Source organism: Amblyraja radiata, chromosome 8, assembly GCF_010909765.2.
Source record: "Amblyraja radiata isolate CabotCenter1 chromosome 8, sAmbRad1.1.pri, whole genome shotgun sequence".
Classification (NCBI taxonomy): Eukaryota; Metazoa; Chordata; class Chondrichthyes; order Rajiformes; family Rajidae; genus Amblyraja; species Amblyraja radiata.
Window position 1 is genome coordinate 55,870,052 of NC_045963.1, and position 19,165 is coordinate 55,889,216.

Genomic DNA, 19,165 nt, shown 5'->3' on the forward strand with positions numbered 1-19,165 from the left:
ATGCTGCCTGAGTTATTCCAGCTTTTTGTGTCTATCTTCGGTTTAAACCAGCATCTGCAGTTCCTTCCCATACATGAGGCGCTGCCTCAAGAAGACAGCATCATGATCCCGACCATTGGGCACATGCCCTCTTCTCACTGCTACCATCGGGCAGGAGGTACAGATGCCTGAGATCCCCACACCACCAAGTTCAGGAACAGCTACATTCCTACAACCAACCCACACAACCATAATCATAGAATCATAGAAAAAACATCAAAAAATATGTGCAGGAGCAGGCCATTCGGTCCTTCGAGCTATTGAATATGATCATAGCTGATCATTTAAAATCAGTACCCCCGTTCCTGCTTTTCCCCCATATCCCTTGATTCCTTTAGTCCTAAGAGCTAAATCTAACTCTCTCTTGAAAACATCCAGTGAAAAGGCCTTCACTGCCTTCCGTGGCAGAGAATTCCACAGATTCATAACTATTTGGGCGAAAACGTTTTTCCTCATCTCAGCCCCAAATGCCTACCCCTTATTCTTAAACTGTGACCCTTGGTTCTGAACTCCCCAACATCAGGAACATTTTTCCTGCAACTAGTCATTAAGAATTTTATATGTTTCTATAAGATCCACTCTCACCTTCTACATTCCAGTGAACACAAGCCCAGTCGACCCATTCTTTCATCATATATCATTCCCGTCATCCCGGGAATTAACCTGGTGAACCTACGCTGCACTCCCTTCAGTGACAGCCTCCTACCTCAGAAATGGACCACATCTTGCATCACCGTGGACTTGTATTTTAAAGTGTATTTTGCACTGTTATGTTTTTGCAGTCTTTTCCTTTTCATTGCTTTGTTCAATTAAAGTGTAATTTATGTATGATTTGTATTTTTGTTTGTGTGCTGTCTGAGTCTATGGCCCTATGCTGCTAATTCAAGCAAGATTTTTATTGTAGCTATACCTCATAGTACATGTGCATATGATCGGAAACAACAGCTTTAAACACCCATCTCTACTCATCCCATTTTCCAGCATTAGACTTCTACGCATTGACAATGCAAGTCTTCAAATAGGGTGCTTCTTAAACACCTCTAAAGTCTTACTATCCACATATCTGTATTTCACTGTTTTATTGTAACTGTTGCACAATTTCAGTTGTAATTGTATATCTGTTTCTATAATTTCCTTTGGCAGCAGGTTCCAATTTATGGACCACCCTCTGCGTGAAAAGGTTGCCCCTTTTAGATCACTCCCGTCTCAGATTAAGTTTATGCCCCCTAATTTATAATCCTCTACTCTGAGAAAAAAACTGAGCGTCCAGTTTATCCATGCCCCTCATAATCTTGTACAGCTCAATAAGGTCACCTCTCAGCCTCCTATGATCCAAAGAAAATGTCCCAGTCTACCCAAACTCTCCCTATAACTCAAGCCCGCAAGTCCTGGCGGAATTCTTCTGCACCCGTTCCAAATTAATGGCATCTTTCCTTTTACTGGCGACCAGAACGACATATAGTGGTCTCGCCGACTTATGCAACATCATGATGTACCAACTATGCTCCACCTAATTTTGTCTGCCTCTGTCAAGATGAAAACACAAAACCACAATGCTAAGTCCAGTGACATCGAAGAAATTTTTTTATTTATATTGTTAAACAATGCACCTTGCAACAGTTGAAATCAGAGCAATAATTATTATACAAAGGGCCAGGAACATTTAATCGCTGGCAACGGGTCCAGTGGTTTATAGCAAAGGTCGATCACAGTTCAGGAATGGACATCCATCTCTTTTGTAAAGTCATTGCTTTTGTTCCCTGGGACAACAGTAGCCAGCATGGGATCTCCATGGGACACATTGAGAGGTCATACCCTTACACCATGGTCATAACCTTTAAGGCCTCGGGTTGAAATTTCCGGATCTTTTTCTTCAGTGCTCTCGAGGCTTTTACCCGGCAGATCCTGGCCTCCGAGCGGCGGCTGCGGGCAGTGTTTGGGGGCGATTGGCTGGGGCGCAGGCCCCGGGGCCCGAGGAGTGGGCTTCCTCCAGGCCGCTCGGCTGTGGGCCCCAGCTCGCTCCCGCTGGACTCGCCATCCGCAAAGCGGAGGGCCGTGTGGTCGCTGACCCCGTCCACGCTGCTCCCCCCGATAGTGGAGAGGGAGGCGCACTCCGCCGAGTACTCCGACTGCTCCGAATCGCTACGGCAACCGGGCCGGCAGCCGAGCCCTCGCCGGCGACCAGAGGCACGGGCCCTGTGGGGCCTCCCCGCCCTGAGCCGCAGGGTGCCCCTACAACCGCGGCGCTCCAACGCCATTCTGGCTCCCGGATCATGGCACAGCTCCGGGCCGCCACCAGCTAGGTGGAAATTTGATTCGAAACGCTTTTGGCAGACTGGCTCCGGGCCAGAGGAACCGTGACCCCGACTCCCCTCAGCAGTTATTCCAGCCTGTGGCCTCCACCCACACCGCCCTGCGTCTCCGCCCTTACTTTTGATCTTGGTCACCTTGGCCTTGCCGCCATCTGGCCACACCTGAACTCGCGGCTGGGACTCTGGGGCCACAAAACGGGCCTGCACAAAGCAATCCTTTGGCAAGCCCTCCACACGTGTCCGTCCCATGCCCAGTGATTTGTCCCGGCCGGACCTGTGCAATACATTGGTGCTGGGGGAGTCAGTATCCCTGCTAGTCCTCTGTCTGCCACTGGACAAGTCAACCAGACCAGTGCAGCTGCCTGCTCCGTGGGCCATGGGTAGGCCCGAACAGGAGCCTGCTCCACAAGCCATGGATAGGCTCGAACCGGAGCTTGCTCTGTGGCCCCTGGGTATGCATGAGCAGGAGCCTGCTCCACAGTCGATGGGTAGGCCCGAGCCAAAGCCTACTACATGAGCTCTGGGTAGACCTGAGCAGGAACCTGCTCTGTGGGCCAAGTGTAGGCCTGAGCAGGAACCTGCTCTGTGTGCAGTGGGTAGGCCTGAGCAGGAGTCTGCTCCGTGAGCCATGTATAAGCCCAAGCAGGAGCCTGTTCCATCTGCGGTAGGTAGGCCCGAACCGGATCCTGCTCCATGGGCCATGGGTAGGCCAGAACGGCACCCTGCTCTACAAGTTGTGGGCAGACCCGCACAGGAGCCTGTGGTGAGTGAGTCTTTTGCTACGTGCCTGCATTGCCAATTACTGCTGGCAGACTTAGAATCCCCTACCAACCAATTGGTTGAGGCCGAGATGTTCACATTGCCAGTATGCTGCGGGCGACTTAGTTTAGCCTTAGCAACTCCTTCTCCTGCACTTTGCTGACGGTCACCCCAGTGCAGGGACGACACCTTCTTGTGTGGCCCGTTGATTTTGCTATTGACGCGGTTATCCTTCATGACATCACCAGGACATGCCAACTCCTTCGCAAATACCGCAGCATTTGGACTCGTCTCAGGACCACCGCTCACACTAACCCGGGCAACTGGACATTGGACTGGTTCAGTTTGTTTGTTCAAGCAGCCAAGCCTGGCTTCAAGCGGACTTGGCTTGCCTTCTGGAGCAGGCAGTGTGGTGCCCGATAGGCTTCGCTTATTTTCCACACTCAGTATCCTGCCGCTGAGGCTAAACAAGGGACTCTGCAGAGCGACCGCGTGGAGGGGGCTGGGGTAGTTGTAAACGTCGCCACTGTCCTTGGATACCAGGTCACACTGATACTTCCAGTCATCCGTATCTACAGTCCGAACTCCCTTCAGTTCATAGCCGGCTGCAGGCTCTCTCGGCTGAGGTACAAACCTCTCCAAGTCACCTGTGCAGAACATAAGGAGAAGAAGAACAAGTGTCACAATATTGCCTTGCCCGTGAGGAGGTGAATCTGTGGAATTAATTGCCACGGACAGCTGTGGAGGTCAAGTCAATGGATATTTTAAGGCGGAGATTGACAAATTTGTGATTAGTATCGGTGTCAGGGGTTATGGGGAGAAGGCAGGAGAATGGGGTTGAGAGGTAAAGATAGATAGATCGGCCATGTTTGAATGGCAGAATAGACTTGATGGGCCAAATGGACCTATTCTGCTCCTAGACCTTATGAACCTCTATACCTGAACATATTCCGTCTGGGGACCTTGCATCCTTATGGCATTAACATTGAATTCTCCCAATTTGGCTAGCCCTTGCTGTCTCCTCCCCTTCCTTAACCCTCTAGCTGTCTCCTCCCACCCTCGGGCTCCTCCTCCTCCTCCCCTTTTCCTTCTTTCTTTCCCCACCCCCCACCCCCATCAGTCTGAAGAAGGGTTTCGGCCCGAAACGTCGCCTATTTCCTTCGCTCCATAGATGCTGCTGCACCCGCTGAGTTTCCCCAGCAATTTTGTGTACCTTCTCTCTCGCTCTCCCTCTCTCTATCTCTCTCTCTCTCTCTCTCTCTCTCTCTCTCTCTCTCTCTCTCTCGAGAAAAGCCGACACTCCTGTTTGGCGCTTCCTTCCCCCAAGTTTCCAGGCTACAATCTTTGATTACATTTAAGGCAAGGTAGATAGTAAGGTGGCAGAGAAAGGTAGGCAGGAACACACAGCTAAGCACACAATCACATCATCTTTGATCATGGATGTGAGAGGAAACTGAAGCACCCTGGAGTCCTGTGTGGTCACAGGGTGAACGTGCAAATTCCACACAGACAGCCAAGGTCGCTGGAGTGTGAAGCGACACCTCTACCCGCAACATCACTGTGCATCCTCCATTTTTACACTGGTCAACATGAGGAGCACCTTCAGCAACAGACTGGTACCGTAAGATGCAGTACAGAACGCCACTGGAGATCCTTCTTCCCTGTGGCTGTAAAACTGTACAACCACCTTCTGTCATGGGGTAGACTGACCTCCCCCCCCTCCCCCCCCCCCCCCCCCCCCCCCCCCCCCTAAATCTTTGCACATCCCCAATCCTTTCCACTCATCAATTTAATTTCATGTTTCATGCATTTTGTGTTTTACGACCGCTGGCAGATCAATTTCCCTCCTGGGAGAACTAAAGTTCTATTGTATCGTATCATATTGTATTCGGGGGAGAGGAGCAAGACAGAGAGTGAGCCTACCTGTGGAAACTGGTCTTGTCCGGATGAACCCCAGCCTCCCATTGTGCAGGTGGAGTGCCGGCTCGGCGGTGGTCTTGATCCCTCTGCCAGGCCGCTTGCCGGCCCCCTGCTGGGGGAAGCTTGCCGATTGCACGGTGATCTCATCGGCCGACCTTGGCCGGCTCTCCGGCCGGCTGCCCTTGGGCTGCCCGACATGGCCACTGTAGACCAGGCTGCCCTGTGATGATGAGGTGGAGTCGCTGTACATGGAGGTGCAGGAGTTGGACAGAGAGCAGGAGCCCGCGTCGCTCAGCTCGTAAAACCCTGTTGATCAGAAACACAATCACACTGAGATGCCGCCCAGCCAGCTCGTGGGCATCAGTCACAGCGACTGCACTACTAATGCCATCCCACCAGAGGTGAAATACCACCCAGTCCTGGAAAGCGGAATAAAGCACGATTGCTGCCACAAACATCAGGTCAGTTCATGGAAAAAAGATGAAGAACGTGCCAGAGAGGAATAAGACTTCAGGCAGACAAAGAAAGGAAAGAAAGAAAGGAGACAGAAAAGAGGAGAAACTAAAAAGAAAAGGGTGAAGAGATTGATTGATGGAAAGATACAACATGGAAACAGGCCCTTCAGCACATCGAGTCTATGCAAACCATCAATCACCCGCTCTATGTTATCCCACTTTCACATCCACATCCTGCACACCGGGAGCCATTTACAGAGGCCACTCATCTTTGGGATGTGCGAGGAAACCGGAGCACCTGGAGGAAACCACGGAGTCATAGGCAGAACAAGCAAACTCCACACTGACAGCACCCGAGGTCAGAATGGAAGTCAGGTCCCTGACGCTGCGAGGCAGCAGCACTACCAACTATAAGAGAGATGAAACAAGAGAAAGAGGAAAGAGACATAGACAGAGATAGAGAGAACGAGAGTGGGATGGGAGCTGAATTGGAAAGCTATAGACAACCAAGGGTATCCAGTAGTTTTCTGGGGGATGAGGATCTTTAACACAGCACAATGGGAACATCTAATTTTGGTCACTGTGTCAATAACCAGTAGTGACAAATTTAAAATCATTCGAAATGACCCAGAGGGGAAATGAGATAAGATATTAATTCACTTGGAGAGCTGTAATGAAAATGTTGATCTGGGAAGGTGTTGGATCAATAAGCTTCATCATCTCATCAGTAATTTTAAAGCAGATTTGAAAGGATGAGGAACTTACAGGCAAAGCAGGATCCTGTATCTAGATCAGCCCGTTCTATCAAAGAGCTGGCACAGTGCAATGGATTGAATGGTTTCTTTCCATGCTGTATTTCTATGGCTTAGACAGGCCATAAGGAGATTGGGAAATTTCAACCAAATTACTGTGGGGGATAATTATCTCTGCAAATTGGAATGATTAACTCTAAGGCACAGAATTAGACAGGACCATCACAGGGGTTAATCAAGGAACAATCAAAAGGCATGAGGAGTGTTAAGGTAAGAGGGTGTTGTCCACCTTACTTGTCCCACATAGTCTGGGAATAGAGCCTCACAGACAGAACCCTGAGTATGGGTTTAAACTGGCTCGTTAAACACGATATGACCTTGAAGTGAAAAGCACTGTCTGTTACTATAAATCTTGTGCACACAACAATGGCGGGTTCCAATGTTAGATCATAGAACAAAGGGGAAGGAATGGCTGGCTGATCCACTGCTTGAAGTAGCGCGGTGTAATCTGCTGGCGCCGGGGTCACTCTGATCTCTCCATCTGAAGTGGGGGGGGGGGGGGGGGGGGTTGGCTAAAGAGTTTGAAAATCAACAGAGCAACCTTGAGGTAAAGACAGGGCTACCAACACACACACATAATGGCATTAGCAGGCTGACAACAGACTGTCAGTCATTACTCACAAAAACACACACTACTACACTCATGTAAATGCACACTATATTACACACTAATACATACATAACAGTACAAACACAACGCACCCACTCAAACTCAGATAAACATGCGTGTGCATAAATACAAACACACAAACACACCCACACAATGGAACAGTCACAAATAAAATACATACCAGTTGAAGGCAGACACATGCACTAAAACAGGGACGTAAGGTGCACTCATTACACAGACACACCTATACACAGATATATGTATATACCTATACACAGATACATACTGTATGTATAGTGTGTATAGTGTCATATAGCGTGGAACAGACCCTTCGGCCCAGCTCATCCATGCTACCCAAGATACCCATCTAAACGTGTCTCATTTGCCCACATTTGACCTGTAACCCACTAAATCTTTCCTATCCATTTAGAAATGCATACCAGTGCATGCATGCACACATTAACTAACCTATTGAGCAATGCACACATATGCATTCTGTAACACAGAGAAACATGCATTCACAAAGGAACATGCACACACAAAAACATGAACTCAGAAAGATGTATTTAGAAAAATCCCCACATACAGACACACACACACACACCCAGAGATACTAGAGTGCCATTCAAAACAGCGACCTATAGAACAGGCAGGCAGACAGCATTGTTCAAACCTATATGGCAAGAAACCTGATACACAGGTATTCAGCAGGCACACAATTAGACTCAGCGGTGCAATTTCCAGGCTTCCATTGCACTCTGTATTGAACGGAGGGAGTCCAGCCCCCGAGCAAGAGCACTATTCACCCAGGAGGGTGCTGGGATCTGATGCCAATAAAGATCAGAAACGATAACCTTGTAAAAGGACTGAGTTACATTGGAATTCTAAAGCGACTACTTGGTCCAAGGAGTCTGTGCTAGCTCACAGCAAGAAAAATCCAATCAACCGCATCCCCAACTCTTTCACCATCACTACTGGTACCTTTTTGGATCGGCTTCCACCACCGTGCCGGGCAGTGAATGCCAGATCATGGAGCCGTTTGCAGCACAGAAGCATTCACCCTCAAGTCACCACCTTCCATTGGATACAAGTGCATTTCCAGCCATCCATTAACAGCACAGGAAGAGACCGCTGACTAGTTTGTCCAAACCGATACTTAGGCTCCACACCTGCCCACTCTCCCCTCAACATGGGGAAGAGCAAGAGGCCATCGTTATGGGATGGCCAGAATGCAGCAGGAATTTTGTTAACTCAAGAATGTTGGGAAGGGAATAGAGATGGGAAAAGAGTGGATTTATAATGGAATACGGAGAGGCTGATGTAGGGTATAAATGCAAGCATAAAGACTAGTTGGGCTGAAGATAAAAACAAAATGCTGGAGTCTGAAGAAGGGTCTCGACCCGAAAGGTTACCCATTCCTTCTATCCAGAGATGCTCCCTGGCCCGCTGAGTTACTCCAGCATTTTGTGTCTATCTTCACTGTAAACCAGCATCTGCAGTTCCTTCCTACACTGGTTGGGCTCAATGACTGTTTCTATGTTGCATCATTCAATGAATGAATGAATGAATGAATGAATGATACTTTAATCACCAACCTTTCATTGTTTGTGGCTTCTTTTTAATGCACCAACCCCATTCTATTCCCTTCAGCAGTTTCCCCACTGCCCATGTAGAGATGTTCCTCTCCCACTCTTCATTGGATTTATTATTGACCATCATGGCCTACATTGGGAGCTTTGTCCTTTTTATTCCCAATTCATTCAGAGGGTAAAGAATTGCCAAAGGGCACTGTCAGATGTCTCAAGCAACGATGGATTCGGACTCACTACCGGAAGACCGTGATTGTATTATCCATCTGCAAAGGCATTCAGGTTAGGGTTGGGGTTAGAGTCATCATCACCGCCATCAGGATAGTATGTGTTGACCCTGGCAGTGAATCTCATTCCCAAAATAAATCTTTATTCTTGAATTGCAATGGACTTGTTTTCTAATTGTGTATTTTTGCACTAATGTCCTTCTTTCGCAAACCTTTTTTTTTCACTGTCTTGTAGAATTTATGTTATTTATATATAATTTACGTTGTTTTGTCTGATTCCATTTTTCAATGGTGCTGCTGCAATGAAACTAGTGCTTTGTTGTGCCTGTACCTCACTGTACTTGTGCACATGACAATAAACTTGATTGCCTTGACTTGACGGTGGTGTGCAGTCAATAGAAAACTTGCCCCGACATACGGCAGGGCCCTGAACCAGCAAACAGAAGTTATAATTATTATGGATGATCAGCCATGATCACATTGAATGACGGTGCTGGCTCAAAGGGCCGAATGGCCTTCTCAATAGACAATAGGTGCAGGAGTAGGCCATTCAGCCCTACGCGCCAGCATTCAATGTGATCATGGCTGATCCTGCACTCCTGCACCTATTGTCTATAATTACACTGAACAGATTTAAAATGGGATCGATGTGCGTGGATGGAGTTAAGAGAAAATTAATGGAATGGAAACAGATCCTCGACAGTGGGGAACGATCACCTCCTGTTCCCACGACACTGTCCGCTCTGTAGCCTGTCTCCAAAGTGCCCATGTCCCCAACACGCAGAGCTCACCTGAACTTGGCCTGCTGTCACTCTCCAGCTGCTCAGAGGATGCCTTGCTCACGTCCAGCTTCAGCTCGCTAATTTGTCGGTCCAAGTGTTGCAAGTGAACTTTCAGCCCCACATCCTGTCTTCTTAAATGTGACTGGAAAGCAAACAAGGCCGGGCTGGTCAAAAACGTCATGGAGGCAAATGAACAAAATCCTTCAGCTGGGAAATGGAGCATTACAAGGTTGAAACAGATGATCTGATCATTAACGCATAGCAGGTTATGGGGGCAGCACAGTAGAGCTGCTGCCTTACAGCACCAGGGACCCGGGATCAATCCTGACTACCGGTGCAGTCTATATGGAGTTTGTACGTTCTACCTGTGACCCCGTGGGCTTTCTCCATGTGCTCTGGTTTCCCCTACACTCCAAAGACGTACAGGTTTGTAGATTAATTGGCTTCTGTAAATTGTCCCAAGTGAGCAGCATAGTGTTAGTATACGGGGAGCGTTGGTTGCCGCGCACTCGGTGTACCGAAGGGCCTGTTTCCGCGCCATATCACTAAACTAAAAGTACACATTTCCAGGTGCTATTTCTGCAGATTTGGGAGGCCTTAATAGGACAAGTTGACAAGGGTTGGAGGCAGGCTGTTTGGAGATGAATTTAGGAAGCACCGCACACAAAGGGTGGTTGAAATTTACAACAGGGTCAATTCTTTATTTTAAAGGTGAGGTTGTTAAATCTTTGTTAACCAGAACTAATTAAAGGAAGTAGGGAACAGACAGGTGTCTGGAGATGAGTCAATAGATTATCCACGATCTCAGCAGATGAGGGTACGGATTGATTGGGGGGGGGGAATGAGGAGTCCAATGTTTCTATGGTGATTTGCAAACATGGAGTACAGTTCAACACACAGTGGTTAGTGAATATCCTCTCCCTGATGTATATGAATGTGTGGCCTCACTGAGTAGTCAAGGGAGATTATTGTTTCAGAATTATTAACAGTTATCAATCTCTTTCCCCAGATGAAACTACTCAATGAGATGGAAAAAACGAGATGGAGTTACCCCCTAGAACGACAGACTCCAAAGTGATTTATTTTCGCTGTGTCTTGTTTATAGTTTTCCAATGACCCGCATCCACTTAAAGAATTGACTAATGCATAGCCAAAGCATCCCAGTCTAGACATTCTTGATTAATGGCTCCGGGTCACGGAAAACTGTCCTGAAGATATACAACGGTCATTGATAATTTAGAACATCACTAAGATCTCATTTCAGCCATTTCTAGAAAAACAAAGACATTCTTCGCGATATTGTAAGAAAGTATTCAGTCTACCACAATTACAGCTTTTGAAACTTGCCTGCAGAAAGGGAGAGAAAGAGAGAATGAACGGGAAATAGGTTGGGGAAAAGAGAGGGTGAAAGATGAGGGGAGGGAGGGAGAGAGGGGAGCAGGGAAGGAGAGAGAGGAAGGAAGAGAGAGGGAGGGAGAAGGAGAGAGGGGAAAAGAGGGGGAAAGCGGAGAGAGGGAGAGGGGGAGGTGGGGGAAGAAAACGGTAGTACGAGAGAGAGAGGGAAAGCAAGAGGGTAAGAGAGAGAGAGAGAGGGAGATGAAAGTAGAGAGGAAGAGGGAAAGAGTCTTGATCTGGTCTGGTATGGAATTCTCTGTCTCAGAGGGTGAGGGAGGCCAGTTCTCCGGATACTTTCAAGAGAGAGCTAGATAGGGCTCTTAAAGATAGTGGAGTCAGGGGATATGGGAAGAAGGCAGGAACGGGGTACTGATTGGGGATGATTAGCCATGATCACATTGAATGGCGGTGCTGGTTCGAAGGGCCGAATGGCCTACTCCTGCACCTATTGTCTATTGTCTGGATAAGATGCAGTTCTGGTCACCGCATCGCAGGGAGTATGTGGAAGCTTTAGAGAGGGTGCAGACGAGGTTTACTAGACCCTGCCTGGATTAGCTATCAAGAGAGGTTGGACAAATTTGTGATTATTTTCACTGGAATGTCAGAGGCTGAGTGGGAAACTTGATTGAAGTTTATAAAGTTAAGAGAGATATACTGTAGGTAGGATAGACAGCCAAGAGTCTTTTCGCAAGCATGGAAATATAAAATACTAGAGGGCATTGCTTTCAGGTGAGAGGGGAAAGTTTAAAGCATGTTCGAAGAAATATTTTATACACAGAGAGTGGTGGATGCCTACAACATGTTCCTAAAGAGGTGGTAGTAACAGATATATTAGCAACATTTAAGAAGTATTTGGCCAGACACACAAACAGGCAGGGAATGGAGCGATAAAAACCAGGATGTGTCGAGGTGCAGTTTAAATTGGAATCCTGCTCAGCACAGATATCATTGACCAAAGAACCTGTCCCATGCTGTTCTGTTCCAGATACTTAGATACTAAAAACAAAACAGTCAGGAGGTCCTGTGACTGCAGCCGCCTTCCTCTGTTAAACCACTTCCATTAAGCAAAGAGTCGCTTTGCATCACCCATTGCCACATTCATTCATTACTACATTCGGTTGTGAAGGTCAAATCAATGGATATATTTAAGGTGGGGATAGACAGATTCTTGACAGGGTGTCAGGGGTTCTGGGGAGATGGCAGGAAAATGGGGTTGAGAGGGAAAGATAGATCAGACATAATTGAATGGTGGAGTCGACGATGAGCCGAATGGACTAATTCTACTCCTAGAACTTGTGAACTTACAAAATCTCCGGCCATCGAGCAGTGTCAACACGAGGCTGTCTCAGACCCCTTGGACAAGGGTGGATGGAGCCCTTGACCACTGACCCTGCACTCGTCTACACTGGCAGAAAGGAGACAGGGCAAAACCAGCAGAAATATCTCTACAACTAGCCTAAACATCTCAAGAAAGAGAGGAAACGACACCTCCAAAAGCACTTTAACTCAATCCAGGAATGAATAAGTGGCATCTCGACATGGAAACGCACAATTATCTGAGACCTGTCAGCCTAGAGCTTTTTAATTAGGCAAAGCCAGCCAGGGAGGAGGTTTGCCTTGAAGATAATTGTTCCCTGTCTACCTTTAATTAACAGGTACAAGCTCTGTTTCCAAGGTCATTCCCTCCTCTTCAATGCCCCATTCTTCTCTAAAGATTTCACATCTTGTTCCATTTCCTAAACATCTTCATCTTATCTTTTATTTTTGTCTGTCACGAAAGCAATCTCCACTGAACAGTCAGCACCCAGATGTTTGAGCATATTTCACACCCTCTCCCTCCTCCCACTTGGATGAGTCCCAGAAGGGGTGACTCCCACAGAAATGCCTTCTCACGGTCACTGAAGACGTACATCTCTTCAGGCCAACTACTCCATGCTGACAATCAACCCCCCCCCCCCCCCCATTCACACTGATCCTACACTAATCCCCACTTTTTCATTCTCTCCACATTCTTATCAACTCCCCCAGATTCTACCACTCACCTGCACACCAGTAACAATTTACAGTGGCTAATTAAACAACCAGCCCACATACCTTTGGCATGTGGGAGGAAGCAGCCAGACAAAGCCCAAGAAATCACAGGGAGAACGGTGGGGTGGAACAGCGGTTGAGTTGCTGCCTTACAGTGCCAGAGACTAGTGTTCAATCCTGATGTCTGTAAGGAGTTTGTACGTTCTCCCCATGACCTGTGCGGGATTTCTCCGGGTGCTCCGGTTTCCTCCCACACTCCAAAGACACATGTGAGAAGGCTAATTGGCTTGGTATAAGTGTAAATTGTCCCTAGTGTTTGTAGGATAGTATTAGTGTGTGTGGATCGCTGGTCAGTACAGACTCGGTGGGCCGAACGCCTGTTCCCGCGCTGTGTCTCTAAACTAAACGTGCAAACTCCACACAGACAGCACTCAAGATCAAATCTGGGTCTTTGGTGATGCAAGGCAGCGGCTCTACCAGCTGCACCACCATGATGTTAAATGCCCTGTTCAACAATGGACCATTGTGGGCTCCTTGGCCATTGGTGCAGGCCCAGATTTGTTCTGTACTTTTTCATACCTCTAGTCACCCCGTCTGTCTGAAGCAGACTCTCAAGAAACGATGCCTGACCCGCTGAGTTTCTCTAGCATTTTCTGTCCATCTTCAGTGCAGTTCCTTCCTACACACTCTGTTCACTCTCATCAATAGTCCCGAAAGATCCCATAGATAAAAAGCAAGAGGTAGGGGATGCTCCCACTTGTCCTTGCCCTATTTTTAAATCACTCACTCAACACAACCAGAACAGATTTTCTGATCGTTATTGTATAGTTTTGTGAAAGATTATTGGCTGCAAATTGGCTGCTGCTCTGTCTGCATTACAAGAGACCGTTCGTGTTAACAAAAGAAAAACATAAGTACCATCAGATTTTTAAGATCTTTAAGATTTCCAAATAAATAGATTTACAATTTATTTTGCACCTTCTGCAGCATGAAAGGCCTCATAGACTTTGAAGTAGCATTGAAGTGTAGTAATGGGGGAAATTCACCAGCCCGTCAGTACATAGCAAGCTGCCACAACAGCCATAAGTTATTGATCAGATGCCCTGCATTTCCTCACTGAGTGCATTTGGCCATCCCCCCATCTTCTCTCAAGGTAGTCCTAGAATCTGTATATCTTCACCTTTGGAAGCAAATGCAATTTCGATAGAGTCCATTTGTAAACAGCTCAAGAAATTAGATCTATGCTCTGGAGTTTAGAAGAATGAGGAGTGACCTTGGAACATAGAACAATACAGCTCAGGAAAAGACCCTTCGGTCCACAATGTCTGTGCCGACCATGATGAAACATGAAAGATCCTTATGGGATATGATATGATATGATATGATAGACTTCAAGTTTCTACCAGTGGAAGAATCTCTTACGAGATTAGAGATTGCTCACTTCAAACTGAGGTGTGCATGTGCAAGAGCTTCTCTCACAAGGGGATGTAAATCTCTGGAATTGCCTGCCTGTGAGAGGTTTGTGGAGGCTAATCATTGGAAGTAATTTAAAGCAGAGGTAGAGGTTTTTGAACTTTCAGAGAATTTAGGCCAATGGGAAATTGGCAATGAAGGTGTTGATGAGGGTTGGGCAAAGCATATTGTCAGCATGGACTTAGCTTTATTATTGTCACCCATACGAAGGTACCGTGAAAAGCTTTGCTTTGCAAGCTATTCAAATTGATCAGATATACCATACACAAATACAATCAAGTCAAACTTAAATACAATAGATAGAGCAACGGGAAAGATACAGAGTGCAGAAGATAGTTCTCAGCATTGTAGTGCACCAGGCCTATAGACATTATCCAATGTCAACAATGGGGTAGCGACAAAGTCCAAGGTCCACAAAGGGATAGAGACAAAGTCCAATGTCCATAATGGGGTAGAGTAAAAGAACATCCCTCACGGTAGGCTGATTAGGATGCATAGGATCCATGGTGACTTTATAGTTGTGTTTTAGAGCAGGCTTATCCAGAGAAGGCAGAGGGCGGAGATGAAAGGATGTTACTCCGGCTACAAATCTGTTACCAGTGATGTTCCGCAGGGGTCGGTACTGGAACGGATACCTTGGGGCGAACAGTCTGCTCCTGCTGTGTTATGAATGGGGGTGGGGTGGGGCAGGCTTGAGGGGACTGGGTATTGTGTTCCTATGACACAATAAATACATTACTGAAAATACAAGTTAGAATACACCTGGAATAGTAACCTAGAATGTCAAAGGTTGTCAAAGGCTAGAGGAATCGGAGGGGAGGCTGGTTGGACTAATGGTGCCTTCCTCACCTTGGTGCCACTGTGTTATGTTGTGTCGTGGACTTTCTGTGTTTGTGCTTTTCTTTTTTTAATTCAATTTTATTTTTAATATGTTTTATTATTTATTATTTATTTATTTTTATGATACTGCCTGTAAGGAAAATTCATTTCGTTGTCTCTAATTGAGACAATGACAATAAATTTGAATACAATACAATACAATTTATTTAATGTCACAGGGGGTAAGTTTAAAGGCTATGTGTGAACTTGTCTTTTTACACATAGTGTGGTGGGTGCCTGAATGTGCTGCTTTGTGTGAAGGTGGAAGCAAATATTATGGGGACATTCAAGGGGGGCTATTAGATAGGCACATGGATATATGTAAGTAATGGAGGGATTTGGCTCACATGAAGGCAGGAGATTAGTTTGACCTCACATCATGTTGGGCACAGACGTTGTGGATCGATGGGCCCGTTCCTGTACTGTACTGTTCGATGATCTTAAACAAACGTTGGGGGATTTATTGTGTGGAATCCTTCGGTGCAAGCGGTTGTGATATGTCCCGTGGGAGGGATGGGGTTGGCGACTAGAGGAATGCAGACGATGAACAATGAGCTGCTTACGCGGGAGAGAGAGGGGGTCGGGACAGCCCCGCCGAGTTTTCACACCCAGCTAATGAACCGCTGATGGGTTGGGTGCGTTCAGACTTTGTGAGCGCTGATGTGTATCCCGTACGATGTGGATTGAGTCTCACACCGGTTGTCATCACGAACTGTTAATCAGGTGTGAAGGAAGGACACGGGCTATTGAGCAGGCCGAGTGGAGAGGGCAAGCAAGCACCGTCTACAACCAGCTATTCACCCAGACAGCGGAGACCCAGACACTCGCATTTCTTTACGTTAAAACTACTAAGAGAAGAAATGTTGAGAGTGGAGTTTCAAGGAGACGATATAACTATATCACAGGAGGGAAATTGATCTGCCAACAGTCATAAACCCCCCCACAAAATACATGAAACGTGAATTTGGAATCCGAGTCATATTCATTCAGTGGCCAAATTGGACATTTCTATTCAAAATATCGAAAGATCCAAGTTTTAAAAAAAAATAGATTATGGTAATCTAGACGTTATCTTCATTTAAAATGAGCATCTGTGCACACTGAAACTTCCATCCTATATCCTGAGAATAGAACTCACAAACATAAATACAATGTGCAAAGGTGAAAAGATTAAAACGTTGTAGAATTCCTAACCAGACATTAAAAGGTAGGGTTAGTACATTTATCTCCACACTGGTAAAACCTTTCACAGCCTCTTAAAACTGGTCACTTCGCTGACGGGGGATCCGATCAGTTCAGATGTAACTCTTGTAGTTACTTGGAACGGATAAAGTTAAAGCCGGTCAGTTAATAGGTTTAGAATAAGTCTTAAAATACACGGCATAAATTGAAGCGTCTGTTAAACAATCTATTTGTCCGATTCCGTTCAAGACATATTTAAGGACAGTGTATGGTGATCACGTTTAGCAGCATGTTCTGAGTTAAAGGTGCAAGAAATAGAGACGTATATATATATGTGTGTGTGTGTGTGTGTATATGTATGTTGTGTGTATATACACACACATACATATAGACACACATACATATAGACATATATATATATATATATATAGACATATATATATATATATAGACATATATATAGACATATATATATATATAGACATATATATATATACACACACATATATATATATATACACACACATATATATAAATGTATACCGGACTTTTACAAGGATAATGGAAATACATCTTTGCCCATTATGTTAACAGTGAACAAAGGTGAAAAGTCTGCGTGAATGAATAGTTCCCGGTTAACGTAGAAACTGGGTGCAGGAGTAGGCCATTCGGTAACTTCGAGCCAGCACCGCCATTCAATATGGATCATCCAAAATAAGTATCCCGTTTCTGCTTGTTCCCCATATCCCCTGATTCCATTAGCCCTAAGAGCTAAATCTAACTCTCTCTTGAAAACAGAGAACTGTACCAATCTCCACTATTAACTTCTTTCAAATTTTGGTTTACAATAGGATTGGTGCAAGTACTGATCTGTGAGGGGTATTTTAAGCCGCGAGATATTCTTACCAGTTGTTCCTTCAGGGCGCTCAGAGTGGCTTCGAGCCGCTGTTCCTCGGCGCCGGACTGGTCCGGGGCAGGGTCGGTGCCGAGCGCCCTCTTGACCAGCTCCCTCTGCCGCTCCCGCAGATGCTCCAGTTCCTGCAGCCCCGCCAGCGCTGCCCGCAGCCTCTCCCCGGCTCTGCGGCGCTCCAGGGCGGCCCAGGGTGCAGGCACGGCCCGCTGGTTCCTGTTGAGCATCTTGCACCGCTCAGACCGGCAGGTTGTCGAGGTGGAGAGGGGGGGGTGAACGAGCAGGGCAGATTCAACCGACGCACTCAGCAGAGAGTGCAACGCCGCATTTAGCTCTTCAAAGTGCTTGCCACAAACTGAGAGTTTACAAAGGGAACCTGTTCAGAGCGATCCCCCTCGTCAGCTCTGCCCTCCCGTCCCAAAGTCACAGGACAGCCTTCAATTGGTGAGGCCGGATTCACACCCTCAGCGTCACCGGCCGCTGGGGTCTGCCCCCACCCCCACCCCCTTACCTGGGCGATCTCCGCGCCGCTTTGCTAACGTTTCCCATCCCAAACAAACCCACTCTCAAAGGGACCAGAGCGCTTCCCTGCTCCGTGCCCGCCTGCTCCCCGAAACTATTCCGATATCCTCTCGTACAGCCCCATACGCAGCCGTTCGTTCCCCCTTAAGTGCACTGCAAGCGCCCACAAGACAAACCACCTGGTGATCTGACCCATCATAAGCCTACATCATAGGTGCAGAATTAGGCCATTCGGTCCGTCGAGTCTATTCAGCCATTCAATTGTGGCTGATCAATCTTTCAAACTCAACCTCATTCTCCTGCCTTCTCCCCAAAATCTTTGACACCCTTATTCATCAAGAACCTGTCAATCCGCTTTAAAGATACCTAATGCTACTGCGGAGAATGTCCAGGCTGAGTTTACCATGGCAGTGCCACACATTGGCGACAGTGCCACACATTGGCGATAGTGCCACACATTGGCGACAGTGCCACACATTGGCGACAGTGCTACTTACCGGGTGTTAAACGCCTGTCCACACGTGGATCTGGTAGATCCCACGTAATAGCATGAACAGGTGACGGATTGTTAGCATGGACTAGGTGGGCCGAAGGGCCTGTTTTCACGTTGTATCTCTAAACTAAACTTCATATGTTTAACGAGTCAGTACCCCGACCCTCAGTCTTGACCCTCGATTATCAGCACCTAAGATTGAGTACTCTGTGGTGTGGAACCTAACTATGCACACACTGGCTGCTAGGTTTCCTTTAGAACATAGAAAAGGACCGTACAGGAACATTGTTTGTGCCGAACAGGATACTAAGCTAAACTGATCTCTTCTGCCTGTACATGATCTACATCCCTCTACTCCTTGCACTTCCATGTGCCTATCTAAAAGCCTCTGAAACATCACTACCATATCTCCCTCCACCCCCACCCCAGGCAATGTGTTCTTGGCCCCCACCACTCATTGTGTAAAAAACACCCTGCACATCTCCATTGAACTTTCCCTTTCTCAATCTATAGCTTTGCCCACTAGTGTTGGACAATTCCACTCTGGGAAAACGTCCTGTCTATTCTATCTATGCCTCTCATCATTTTATATCCTTCTATCATCTCCTGTCAACCTCTGACATACCATAGAAAACAATTCAAGTTTAGTTTAGTTTAGTTTAGTTTATTGACACGTATACCAAGGTACAGTGAAAAGCTTTTGTTGCGTTCTAAGCAGTTAGCAGAAAGAAAATACATGATTACAATCGAGCCATTCACAGTGATTCAGATACAT

The 19,165-nt window shown here is 46.7% G+C and overlaps 1 protein-coding gene across 1 annotated transcript; it reads right to left on the reverse strand.

Moving 5' to 3' along the window:
- Positions 1-1,605: 1,605 nt before the first annotated feature.
- On the reverse strand, positions 1,606-17,983 carry dact2 (dishevelled binding antagonist of beta catenin 2). The gene is made up of 4 exons (XM_033025933.1): positions 17,372-17,983; positions 9,515-9,647; positions 5,034-5,336; positions 1,606-3,757 (listed from the first exon to the last, which is right to left on the reverse strand). Exons 1-4 carry the CDS (start codon positions 17,600-17,602, stop codon positions 1,857-1,859), a joined length of 2,568 nt encoding a protein of 855 aa, XP_032881824.1. The 5' UTR covers positions 17,603-17,983; the 3' UTR covers positions 1,606-1,856.
- Positions 17,984-19,165: the final 1,182 nt, after the last annotated feature.

Bases quoted from the DNA above. Each gene is read 5' to 3' on its own strand.
- dact2 (XM_033025933.1), bottom strand. From the start codon at position 17,602: ATGCTCAACAGGAACCAGCGGGCCGTGCCTGCACCCTGGGCCGCCCTG. The intron at 9,648-17,371 runs GTAAGAATATCT...TTTGCTTTCCAG, and splicing joins GCGCCCTGAAGGAACAACTG to TCACATTTAAGAAGACAGGA. The intron at 5,337-9,514 runs GTGAGCTCTGCG...TCTGATCAACAG, and splicing joins TGACAGCAGGCCAAGTTCAG to GGTTTTACGAGCTGAGCGAC.